This window comes from Hemitrygon akajei, chromosome 5 (assembly GCF_048418815.1).
Source record: "Hemitrygon akajei chromosome 5, sHemAka1.3, whole genome shotgun sequence".
Lineage (NCBI taxonomy): Eukaryota > Metazoa > Chordata > Chondrichthyes > Myliobatiformes > Dasyatidae > Hemitrygon > Hemitrygon akajei.
In genome coordinates, this window is record NC_133128.1 from 1,506,698 (window position 1) to 1,520,092 (window position 13,395).

Here is a 13,395-nt window from a genome sequence, read left to right on the forward strand (position 1 = left end):
TCTCAGTGAGTGTTTCCACATCACCATCGAGTTTCCCAGTCTCAGTGAGCGTTTCCACATCACCATTGAGTTTTCCAGTCTCAGTGAGTGTTTCCACATCACCATTGAGTTTCCCAGTCTCAGTGAGTGTTTCCACATCACGACCGAGTTTCCCAGTCTCAGTGAGCGTTTCCACATCACCATTGAGTTTTCCAGTCTCAGTGAGTGTTTCCACATCACCATTGAGTTTCCCAGTCTCAGTGAGTGTTTCCACATCACCATTGAGTTTACCAGCCTCAGTGAGTGTTTCCACATCACCATTGAGTTTCCCAGTCTCAGTGAGTGTTTCCACATCACCATTGAGTTTCCCAGTCTCAGTGAGTGTTTCCACATCACCATTGAGTTTCCCAGTCTCAGTGAGTGTTTCCACATCACCATTGAGTTTCCCAGCCTCAGTGAGTGTTTCCACATCACCATTCAGTTTCCCATCTCAGTGACTGTTTCCACATCACCATTGAGTTTTCCAGTCTCAGTGAGTGTTTCCACATCACCATTGAGTTTCCCAATCACAGTGAGTGTTTCCACATCACCATTGAGTTTCCCAGTCTCAGTGAGTGTTTCCACATCACCATTGAGTTTCCCAGTCTCAGTGAGTGTTTCCACATCACCATTGAGTTTCCCAGTCTCAGTGAGTGTTTCCACATCACCATTGAGTTTCCCAGTCTCAGTGTTTCCACATCACCATTGAGTTTTCCAGTCTCAGTCAGTGTTTCCACATCACCATTGAGTTTCCCAGTCACAGTGAGTGTTTCCACATCACCATTGAGTTTCCCAGTCTCAGTGTTTCCACATCACCATTGAGTTTTCCAGTCTCAGTCAGTGTTTCCACATCACCATTGAGTTTCCCAGTCACAGTGAGTGTTTCCACATCACCATTGAGTTTCCCATCTCAGTGTGTTTCCACATCACCATTGAGTTTCCCAGTCTCAGTGAGTGTTTCCACATCACCATTGAGTTTCCCAGTCACAGTGAGTGTTTCCACATCACCATTGAGTTTCCCATCTCAGTGAGCGTTTCCACATCACCATTGAGTTTTCCATCTCAGTGAGTGTTTCCACATCACCATTGAGTTTCCCAGCCTCAGTGAGTGTTTCCACATCACCATTGAGTTTCCCAGTCTCAGTGAGTGTTTCCACATCAACATTGAGTTTCCCAGTCTCAGTGACTGTTTCCACATCACAATTGAGTTTCCCAGCCTCAGTGAGTGTTTCCACATGACCATTGAGTTTCCTAGTCTCAGTGAGTGTTTCCACATCACCATTGAGTTTCCCAGTCTCAGTGACTGTTTCCACATCACCATTGAGTTTCCCAGTCTCAGTGAGTGTTTCCACATCACCATTGAGTTTCCCAGTCTCAGTGAGTGTTTCCACATGACCATTGAGTTTCCTAGTCTCAGTGAGTGTTTCCACATCACCATTGAGTTTCCCAGTCTCAGTGACTGTTTCCACATCACCATTGAGTTTCCCAGTCTCAGTGAGTGTTTCCACATCACCATTGTGTTTCCCAGTCTCAGTGACTGTTTCCACATCACGATCGAGTTTCCCAGCCTCAGTGAGAGTTTCCACATCACCATTGAGTTTCCCAGTCTCAGTGAGTGTTTCCACATCACGACCGAGTTTCCCAGTCTCAGTGAGCGTTTCCACATCACCATTGAGTTTTCCAGTCTCAGTGAGTGTTTCCACATCACGACCGAGTTTCCCAGTCTCAGTGAGTGTTTCCACATCACCATTGAGTTTCCCAGTCTCAGTGAGTGTTTCCACATCACGACCGAGTTTCCCAGTCTCAGTGAGTGTTTCCACATCACCATTGAGTTTCCCAGTCTCAGTGACTGTTTCCACATCACGATCGAGTTTCCCAGCCTCAGTGAGCGTTTCCACATCACGACCGAGTTTCCCAGTCTCAGTGAGTGTTTCCACCTCATGACCGAGTTTCCCAGTCTCAGTGAGTGTTTCCACATCACGATCGAGTTTCCCAGCCTCAGTGAGTGTTTCCACATCACAACCGAGTTTCCCAGTCTCAGTGAGTGTTTCCACCTCATGACCGAGTTTCCCAGTCTCAGTGAGTGTTTCCACATCACGATCGAGTTTCCCAGTCTCAGTGAGTGTTTCCACATCACCATTGAGTTTCCCAGCCTCAGTGAGTGTTTCCACATCACGATCGAGTTTCTCAGTCTCAGTGAGTGTTTCCACATCACCATTCAGTTTCCCATCTCAGTGACTGTTTCCACATCACCATTGAGTTTACCAGCCTCAGTGAATGTTTCCACATCACCATTGAGTTTCCCAGTCTCAGTGAGTGTTTCCACATCACCATTGAGTTTCCCAGTCTCAGTGAGTGTTTCCACATCACCATTGAGTTTCCCAGTCTCAGTGTTTCCACATCACCATTTAGTTTCCCAGTCTCAGTGAGTGTTTCCACATCACCATTGAGTTTCCCAGTCTCAGTGAGTGTTTCCACATCACCATTGAGTTTCCCAGTCACAGTGAGTGTTTCCACATCACCATTGAGTTTCCCAGTCACAGTGAGTGTTTCCACATCACCATTGAGTTTCCCAGTCACAGTGAGTGTTTCCACATCACCATTGAGTTTCCCTTCTCAGTGTGTTTCCACATTACCATTGAGTTTCCCATCTCAGTGAGTGTTTCCACATCACGACCGAGTTTCCCAGTCTCAGTGAGCGTTTCCACATCACCATTGAGTTTCCCATCTCAGTGAGTGTTTCCACATCACCATTGAGTTTCCCAGCCTCAGTGAGTGTTTCCACATCACCATTCAGTTTCCCAGTCTCAGTGAGTGTTTCCACATCACCATTGAGTTTCCCAGTCTCAGTGAGTGTTTCCACATCACCATTGAGTTTCCCAGTCTCAGTGAGTGTTTCCACATCACCATTGAGTTTCCCAGTCTCAGTGAGTGTTTCCACATGACCATTGAGTTTCCTAGTCTCAGTGAGTGTTTCCACATCACCATTGAGTTTCCCAGTCTCAGAGAGTGTTTCCACATCACCATTCAGTTTCCCAGTCTCAGTGAGTGTTTCCACATCACCATTGAGTTTCCCAGTCTCAGTGAGTGTTTCCACATCACCATTGAGTTTCCCAGTCTCAGTGAGTGTTTCCACATGACCATTGAGTTTCCTAGTCTGAGTGATTGTTTCCACATCACCATTGAGTTTCCCAGTCTCAGAGAGTGTTTCCACATCACCATTGAGTTTCCCAGCCTCAGTGAGTGTTTCCACATCACCATTGAGTTTCCCAGTCTCAGTGACTGTTTCCACATCACCATTGAGTTTCCCAGTCTCAGTGAGTGTTGCCACATCACCATTGAGTTTCCCAGCCTCAGTCAGTGTTTCCACATCACCATTGAGTTTCCCAGTCTCAGTGAGTGTTTCCACATGACCATTGAGTTTCCTAGTCTCAGTGAGTGTTTCCACATCACCATTGAGTTTCCCAGTCTCAGTGACTGTTTCCACATCACCATTGAGTTTCCCAGTCTCAGTGAGTGTTTCCACATCACCATTGTGTTTCCCAGTCTCAGTGACTGTTTCCACATCACGATCGAGTTTCCCAGCCTCAGTGAGTGTTTCCACATCACCATTGAGTTTCCCAGTCTCAGTGAGTGTTTCCACATCACGACCGAGTTTCCCAGTCTCAGTGAGCGTTTCCACATCACCATTGAGTTTTCCAGTCTCAGTGAGTGTTTCCACATCACGACCGAGTTTCCCAGTCTCAGTGAGTGTTTCCACATCACCATTGAGTTTCCCAGTCTCAGTGAGTGTTTCCACATCACGACCGAGTTTCCCACTCAGTGAGTGTTTCCACATCACCATTGAGTTTCCCAGTCTCAGTGACTGTTTCCACATCACGATCGATTTTCCCAGCCTCAGTGAGCGTTTCCACATCACGACCGAGTTTCCCAGTCTCAGTGAGTGTTTCCACCTCATGACCGAGTTTCCCAGTCTCAGTGAGTGTTTCCACATCACGATCGAGTTTCCCAGCCTCAGTGAGTGTTTCCACATCACGACCGAGTTTCCCAGTCTCAGTAAGTGTTTCCAACTCATGACCGAGTTTCCCAGTCTCAGTGAGTGTTTCCACATCACGATCGAGTTTCCCAGTCTCAGTGAGTGTTTCCACATCACCATTGAGTTTCCCAGCCTCAGTGAGTGTTTCCACATCACGATCGAGTTTCTCAGTCTCAGTGAGTGTTTCCACATCACCATTCAGTTTCCCATCTCAGTGACTGTTTCCACATCACCATTGAGTTTACCAGCCTCAGTGAATGTTTCCACATCACCATTGAGTTTCCCAGTCTCAGTGAGTGTTTCCACATCACCATTGAGTTTCCCAGTCTCAGTGAGTGTTTCCACATCACCATTGAGTTTCCCAGTCTCAGTGTTTCCACATCACCATTTAGTTTCCCAGTCTCAGTGAGTGTTTCCACATCACCATTGAGTTTCCCAGTCTCAGTGAGTGTTTCCACATCACCATTGAGTTTCCCAGTCACAGTGAGTGTTTCCACATCACCATTGAGTTTCCCAGTCACAGTGAGTGTTTCCACATCACCATTGAGTTTCCCAGTCACAGTGAGTGTTTCCACATCACCATTGAGTTTCCCTTCTCAGTGTGTTTCCACATTACCATTGAGTTTCCCATCTCAGTGAGTGTTTCCACATCACGACCGAGTTTCCCAGTCTCAGTGAGCGTTTCCACATCACCATTGAGTTTCCCATCTCAGTGAGTGTTTCCACATCACCATTGAGTTTCCCAGCCTCAGTGAGTGTTTCCACATCACCATTCAGTTTCCCTGTCTCAGTGAGTGTTTCCACATCACCATTGAGTTTCCCAGTCTCAGTGAGTGTTTCCACATCACCATTGAGTTTCCCAGTCTCAGTGAGTGTTTCCACATCACCATTGAGTTTCCCAGTCTCAGTGAGTGTTTCCACATGACCATTGAGTTTCCTAGTCTCAGTGAGTGTTTCCACATCACCATTGAGTTTCCCAGTCTCAGAGAGTGTTTCCACATCACCGTTCAGTTTCCCAGTCTCAGTGAGTGTTTCCACATCACCATTGAGTTTCCCAGTCTCAGTGAGTGTTTCCACATCACCATTGAGTTTCCCAGTCTCAGTGAGTGTTTCCACATGACCATTGAGTTTCCTAGTCTCAGTGAGTGTTTCCACATCACCATTGAGTTTCCCAGTCTCAGTGAGTGTTTCCACATGACCATTGAGTTTCCTAGTCTGAGTGAGTGTTTCCACATCACCATTGAGTTTCCCAGTCTCAGAGAGTGTTTCCACATCACCATTGAGTTTCCCAGCCTCAGTGAGTGTTTCCACATCACCATTGAGTTTCCCAGTCTCAGTGAGTGTTTCCACATCACCATTGAGTTTCCCAGTCTCAGTGAGTGTTGCCACATCACCATTGAGTTTCCCAGCCTCAGTCAGTGTTTCCACATCACCATTGAGTTTCCCAGTCTCAGTGAGTGTTTCCACATCACGACCGAGTTTCCCAGTCTCAGTGAGTGTTTCCACATCACCATTGAGTTTCCAAGTCTCAGTGTTTCCACATCACCAGTGAGTTTCCCAGTCTCAGTGTTTCCACATCACCATTGAGTTTCCCAGTCTCAGTGAGTGTTTCCACATCACCATTGAGTTTCCCAGTCTCAGTGAGTGTTTCCACATCACCATTGAGTTTCCCAGTCTCAGTGAGTGTTTCCACATCACCATTGAGTTTCCCAGTCTCAGTGAGTGTTTCCACATGACCATTGAGTTTCCTAGTCTCAGTGAGTGTTTCCACATCACCATTGAGTTTCCCAGTCTCAGAGAGTGTTTCCACATCGCCATTCAGTTTCCCAGTCTGTGAGTGTTTCCACATCACCATTGAGTTTCCCAGTCTCAGTGAGTGTTTCCACATCACCATTGAGTTTCCCAGTCTCAGTGAGTGTTTCCACATGACCATTGAGTTTCCTAGTCTCAGTGAGTGTTTCCACATCACCATTGAGTTTCCCAGTCTCAGTGAGTGTTTCCACATGACCATTGAGTTTCCTAGTCTGAGTGAGTGTTTCCACATCACCATTGAGTTTCCCAGTCTCAGAGAGTGTTTCCACATCACCATTGAGTTTCCCAGCCTCAGTGAGTGTTTCCACATCACCATTGAGTTTCCCAGTCTCAGTGACTGTTTCCACATCACCATTGAGTTTCCCAGTCTCAGTGAGTGTTTCCACATCACCATTGAGTTTCCCAGTCTCAGTGAGTGTTTCCACATCACCATTGAGTTTCCCAGTCTCAGTGAGTGTTTCCACATGACCATTGAGTTTCCTAGTCTCAGTGAGTGTTTCCACATCACCATTGAGTTTCCCAGTCTCAGTGACTGTTTCCACATCACCATTGAGTTTCCCAGTCTCAGTGAGTGTTGCCACATCACCATTGAGTTTCCCAGCCTCAGTCAGTGTTTCCACATCACCATTGAGTTTCCCAGTCTCAGTGAGTGTTTCCACATCACGACCGAGTTTCCCAGTCTCAGTGAGTGTTTCCACATCACCATTGAGTTTCCCAGTCTCAGTGAGCGTTTCCACATCACGACCGAGTTTCCCAGTCTCAGTGAGTGTTTCCTCCTCATGACCGAGTTTCCCAGTCTCAGTGAGTGTTTCCACATCACGATCGAGTTTCCCAGCCTCAGTGAGTGTTTCCACATCACGATCGAGTTTCCCAGTCTCAGTGAGTGTTTCCACATCACCATTGAGTTTCCCAGTCTCAGTGAGTGTTTCCACCTCATGACCGAGTTTCCTGGTCTTTGCAAGGGAAGGGGAAGGTGATGCGTGCAAGGGGAAGGTAGATGCTTAGGAGGTGTGAGGGGGTTAAATGGAGCAGGGAAGAGAAGCAGGATAATACCATGATGGCCTTACGTTGTCAGTGAGGCTCATTACCTGGTCATGACTCTCGGCGTAGGCTATTGCCTTCTCTCCGTACCGCCGGTTGGTGAGTGTGTGCACAATGTTGCCCATGTTCCAGTCCTCATCTTTTAGTTCCTTAAGGATCTGTGGGTGGTGGTATATACACAGGTTGTTATACACAGTTTTTGGTGACTGACAGTGATAGAAAGTGATGTTACAGACCGTAACCGTCTGGTCGTGTGCAGTCTGGGAGGACACATCATGTGCGTCAAGGTGGAGAGGGTGTGTTCTATGAGGAAGAACAGGACGTACACACCGGGGGTGGGGGGGAAGTACACACCGGGGGGGGGGGGGGGGGTGGGGACGGGGACAGGGCAATACAACATCGGAGCGGGATTAAGCATTTGGCCCATTGAGTCTGCTCCACCATTCAATCATGGCTTGATTCTTTTTTCCCCTCCTCAGCTCTACTCCCCAGCCTTCTATCAATAACTCTGGATGCCATGTCCAATCAAGAACCTGTCAAGCTCTGCCTTAAATCCCATGGAAATAAATTCCACGAACTCATACCCTCTGGCTAAAGAAATTTCTCAGCATCTCATCTTCAAATGGATGCCGCTCTATCCTGAGGCTGTGCCCTCTTGTCCTCAACTCCCCCACATTGGGAAGCATCCTTTCCATATCTACTCTGTCTATGCCTTTCAACATTCAAAAGATTTCAATGAGATCCGCCCTCATCTTTTTAAATTCCTGTGAGTACAGACCCAGAGCTATCAAACGTTCCTCGTATGATAACCCTTTCATTCCCAGAATCACCCTTGTGAACATTCTCTGAACCCTCTCCAAAACCAGCACATCTTTTCCTCTATGAGAAGCCCAGACCTGTTCACAATACTCAAGGTGAGGCCTCATCAGTGTCTTGTAAACACTGAGCATCACATCCTTGCTCTGGTATTCTAGACCTCTTGAAATGAATGCTAACATTGCATTTGCCTTCGTCACCACTGACTCACCCTGCAGGTTAACTTTTAGGGGCTTGGGTGTCACAAGGGCTCCCAGGTCCCTTTTCATCTCAGATTTTTGGATTTTCTCCCCGTTTAGAAAATAGTACACACGATTATTTCTACTACCAAAGTGCATGACCATGCATTTTCCAGTTTTGTATTTTGTCACTTTCTTGCCTATTCTCCTAATCTGTTTAAGTCCTTCTGCATCCTACCTGTTTCCTCAACACTACCTGCCCCACCACCAATCTTTGTATCATCTGCAAACTTGGCAACAAATCCTTCTATTCCATCATCTAAATTACTGATAAACAGCATAAAAAGAAGCGGTCCCAACACTCACCCCTGTGGAACACCACTAGTCACTGGCAGCCAACCTGACGAGGATCCTTTTATTCCTTCACTGCCTCCTACCAATCAGCCAATGCTCTAACCATGTTAGTAACTTTCCTGTAATACCATGGGTTCTTAACTTAGTAAGCAGACTGATGTGGCACCTTGTCAAAGGCCTTCTGAAAGTCCAAATATACAACATCCACTGCATCCCTTTAACTATCCTACTTGTAATCTCCTCAAAGAATTCCAACATGTTCATCAGTCAGGATTTTCCCTTAAGGAAACCATGCTGACTTTGTTCTATCTTGTCCTGTGTCACCAAGTACTGCATCACCTCATTGTTAACAATTGACTCCAATACCTTACCAGCACTGAGGTCAGGCTAACTGGTCGAGAATTTCCTTTCTGCTGCCTTCCTCCTTTCTTAAAGAGTGGAATGACATTTGAAATTTGCCAGTGCTCTGGCACCATGCCAGAGTCCAATGATTTTTGAAAGATATAACCATATAACAATTACAGCACGGAAACAGGCCATCTCGGCCCTTCTAGTCAGTGCAGAACACTTACTCTCACCTAGTCCCACCAACCTGCACTCAGCCCATAACCCTCCATTCCTTTCCTGTCCATATACCTACCCAATTCTTTTTTAAATGACAATATCGAACCTGCCTCTACCACTTCTACTGGAAGCTCGTTCCACACAGCTACCACTCTCTGAGTAAAGAAGTTCCCCCTCATGTTACCCCTAAATTTTGCCTCTTAACTCTCAACTCATGTCCTGTTTGAATCCCCCTACTCTCAATGGAAAAAGCTTATCCACATCAACTCTATCTATCCCCTCATAATTTTGAAAACCTCTATCAAGTCCCCCCTCAACCTTCTACGCTCCAAAGAATAAAGACCTAACTTGTTCAACCTTTCTCTGTAACTTAGGTGCTGAAACCCAGGTAACATTCTAGTAAATCTTCTCTGTACTCTCTCTATTTTGTTGACATCTTTCCTATATTTCGGTGACCAGAACTGTACACAATGCTCCAAATTTGGCCTTACCAATGCCTTGTACAATTTTAACATTACTTCCCAACTCCTATACTCAATGCTCTGATTTATAAAGGCCAGCATACCAAAAGCTTTCTTCACCACCCTATCCACATGAGATTCCACCTTCAGGGAACTATGCACCATTATTCCTAGATCATTCTGTTCTACAGCATTCCGCAATGCCCTACCATTTACCCTGTATGTCCTATTTGGATTATTCCTACCAAAATGTAGCACCTCACACTTATCAGCATTAAACTTCATCTGCCATCTTTCAGCCCATTCTTCTAACTGGCCTAAATCTCTCTGCAAGCTTTGAAAACCTACTTCATTATCCACAATGCCACCTACCTTAGTATCATCTGCATACTTACTAATCCAATTTACCACCCCATCATCCAGATCATTTATGTACATGACAAACAACATTGGACCCAGTACAGATCCCTGAGGCACACCACTAGTCACCAGCCTCCAACCTGACAAACAGTTATCCATCACTACTCTCTGGCATCTCCCATACAGCTACTGTTGAATCCATTTTACTACTTCAATATTAATACGTAACGATTGAACCTTCCTAACTAACCTTCTGTGGGGAACCTTCTTCTTTTAGCTTTTCTAATTTCTTTCTTAAGATTCTTTTTACATTCTTTATATTCTTCGAGCACCTCATTTACTCCATGCTGCCTATATTTATTGTAGATCTCTCTTTTTCTGAACCAAATTTCCAATATCCCTTGAAAACCATGGCTCTCTCAAACTTTTAACCTTTCCTTTCAACCTAACAGGAACATAAAGATTCTGTATCCTCAAAATTTCACCTTTAAATGACCTCCATTTCTCTATTACATCCTTCCCATAAAACAAATTATCCCAATCCACTCCTAAATCCTTTCGCATCTGCTCAAAGTTAGCCTTTCTCCAATCAAAAATCTTAACCCTGGGTCCAGTCCTATCCTTCTCCATAATTATATTGAAACTAATGGTATTGTGATCACTGGACCTGAAGTGCTCCCCAACACATACCTCCGTCACCTGACCTATCTCATTCCCTAACAGAAGATCCAACACTGCCCCTTCTCTAGTTGGTACCTCTATGTATTGCTGCAAAAAACTACCCTACACACATTTTACAAACTCCAAACCATCCAGCCCTTTTACAGAATGGGCTTCCCAGTCTATGTGTGGAAAATTAAAATCTCCCACAATCACAACCCTGTGCTTACTACAAATATCTGCCATCTCCTGACAAATTTGCTCCTCGAATTCTCGCTCCCCATTAGGTGGTCTATAATACACCCCTATAAGTGTTACTACACCTTTCGCACTGCTGTAATATTTTCTCTGACAAGCAATGCAACACCTCCCCCTCTTGCCCCTCCGATTCTATCACACCTGAAGCAACGAAATCCAGGAATATTTAGTTGCCAATCACACCCTTCCTGCAACCATGTTTCATTAATATCTACAACATCATATTTCCAGGTATCAATCCATGCTCTAAGCTCATCCACCTTTCTTGCAATGCTCCTAGCATTAAAATAGATGCATTTAAGAAATTCACCACCTCTTACTCTCTGTTTATCCCTAATGGTGCAAACAACTTTATTATCTTTTTCTTCCTGCTCCCCTACATCTTTGGTCTGAGCGCCCCCCTTCTCTATCACCTGCCTTTCCTCCCTCACACACTGTCTACTAGCTTTCTGTATTTGTGAACTAACGTCCTCTCTCCTGGTCTCTTCAATTTGATTCCCACCCCCCAACCATTCTAGTTTAAAGTCTCCCCAGAAGCCTTAGCAAATCTCCCCGCCAGGATACTGGTCCCCCTAGGATTCAAGTGCAACCTGTCCTTTTTGTACAGGTCACACCTGCCCCAAAAGAGGTCCCAATGATTCAGAAACCTGAATCCCTGCCCCCTGCTCCAATCCCTCAGCCATGCATTTATCCTCCACCTCATTCCATTCCTACTCTCACTGTCGCGTGGCTCAGGCAGTAATCCTGAGATTACTACCTTTGCGGTCCTTCTTCTCAACTCCCTTCCTAACTCCCTGTATTCTCCTTTCAGGACCTCTTCCCTTTTCCTACCTATGTCATTGGTAACTATATGTACCATGACCTCTGGCTCCTCACCCTCCCACTTCAGGATATCTTGGACGTGATCAGAAACATCCTGGACCCTGGCACCAGTGAGGCAAACTACCATCCGGGTCTCCTGATTGCGTCCACAGAATCACCTATCTGACCCCCCAACTATCGAGTCCCCTATCACTACTGCCTTCCTCTTCCTTTCCCTACCCTTCTGAGCCACAGAGCCGGATTCTGTGCCAGAGGCACGGCCGCTGTTGCTTCCCCCAGGTAGGCTGTCCCCCCGCAACAGTACTCAAACAGGAATACTTATTGTCAAGGAGTACAACCACTGGGGTACTCTCTAGTACCTGACTCTTCCCCTTCCCTCTCCTAACCGTGACCCACTTGTCTGCCTCCTGTGATCCTGGTGTGATGACCTGTTTGTAACTTCTCTCTATCAACTCCTCACTCTCCCTGACCAGATGAAAGTCATCGAGCTGCAGCTCCAGTTCCCTAACACGGTCCCTTGGGAGCTGCAGCTCAGCGTACCCGGCGCAGATGTAGATGTCCGGGAGGCTAGGAGACTCCAGGACTTCCCACATCCGACACCAAGAACAACAAGCTGCCCTCACACTCATAATTCCCCCTTTCCACAAATAACAGGAAAAACTGAATCCTAAACCTACCTTGCCTCAACCGTTTCCGCCTAAGCCTGTTGAGCCAAAGCCCTTAAGCCTTCACTCTGTTCCCGGCTCACTCCGCTGCCTGCAGTATAAGTTTGTGTCCTTTTAAATCTCCCACGCTTCACTGCCCGATGTCACGCGCCTGCGCAGTCCCACCTCCCTTAACTCCGATGAGAACAAGAAAGAATCAAAATGGCTCCCGCTGCACTCCCGTTCTGATTCTCAGACTTTCTTCTCCAAATTCATTACTAATCATTACTAATGCCTCTACAATCTCTACTGTTACCTCTTTCAGAACCCTAGGGTGCAGTTCAACTGTCTGGGTGACTTGTGTACCCTTGGGTCTTTCAGCTGTTTCAGCAGCTTCTCCCTTGTAATAATAACTGCACTCACTTCTCTTCCCTGACACCCTTCAACATCTGGCACACTGCTAGTAATTTCCACAGTGAAGACTTATACTTATAATACTTATTTCAAGTCAAGTCAAGTCGCATTTTATTGTCGTGTCGACCATAACTGCTGGTACAGTACACAGTAAAAACGAGACGATGTTTTTCATGACCATGGTGTTACATGAACAATCCTTGCCCCCGTTATTATTTCTCTGGACTCATTTTCTTGCAGTCCTATATCCACTCTCAACTCTTTTTTACTTTTTATATACCTGAAAAAGTTTTTACTATCCACTTTGATATTATTAGCTTGCTTTCCTATTTTATCTTTTGCTCCTCAAGATTCTTCTAGTTGCTCTCTGTAGGGTTTTGAAAGCTTCCCAATCCTCTATCTTTCCACTCATTTTTGCTTTGTTGTATGCCCTCTCTTTTGTTTTTACATTAGCTTTGACTTCCCTTGTCAGCCACGGTTGTATTATTTTGCCATTTGAGTATTTATTTGCTTTTGGAATACAACTATCTTGTACCTTCCTCATTTTCCCCAGAAACTCACGCCATTGCTGCTCTGCTGTTATCCTCAGCAGCATCTCCTTCCAATTTACTTTGGCCAACTCCTCTCTTGCACCACTGTAATTTCTTTTACTCCAGTGAAATACTGCTACGTCAGATTTTACTTTTTCCTTATCAAATTTCAAGTTGAACTCAATCATATTATCATCACTGCCTCCTAAGGGCTCTTTTGCCTTAATTGCCTCACACACCCACACACCCCTACAGTAGAGTATTGCAGGGTCATTCAATCTACCCCCACTGCCCATATAACTGTGCATTACAGGGGCATTAAATCTACTTCCACACTTCCTACAGGGAAAAAAGGATGAGCCATGATTGAATGGTGGAGCAGAGTCGATGGGCCAAATGGCCTAATTCTGCACCCTGTCTTATGGT

The 13,395-nt window shown here is 45.7% G+C and overlaps 1 protein-coding gene across 2 annotated transcripts in view; it reads right to left on the reverse strand.

The window, feature by feature from the left end:
* LOC140727447 (1,4-alpha-glucan-branching enzyme-like) overlaps positions 1–13,395 on the reverse strand; it is a 528,898-nt gene that overhangs the window by 77,126 nt on the left and 438,377 nt on the right. For both annotated transcript variants that reach the window (XM_073044749.1, XM_073044748.1), the window contains exon 11: positions 6,955–7,065. In XM_073044749.1, coding sequence (XP_072900850.1) covers positions 6,955–7,065 — 111 coding nt within the window. The remainder of the gene's footprint in view (positions 1–6,954; positions 7,066–13,395) is intronic.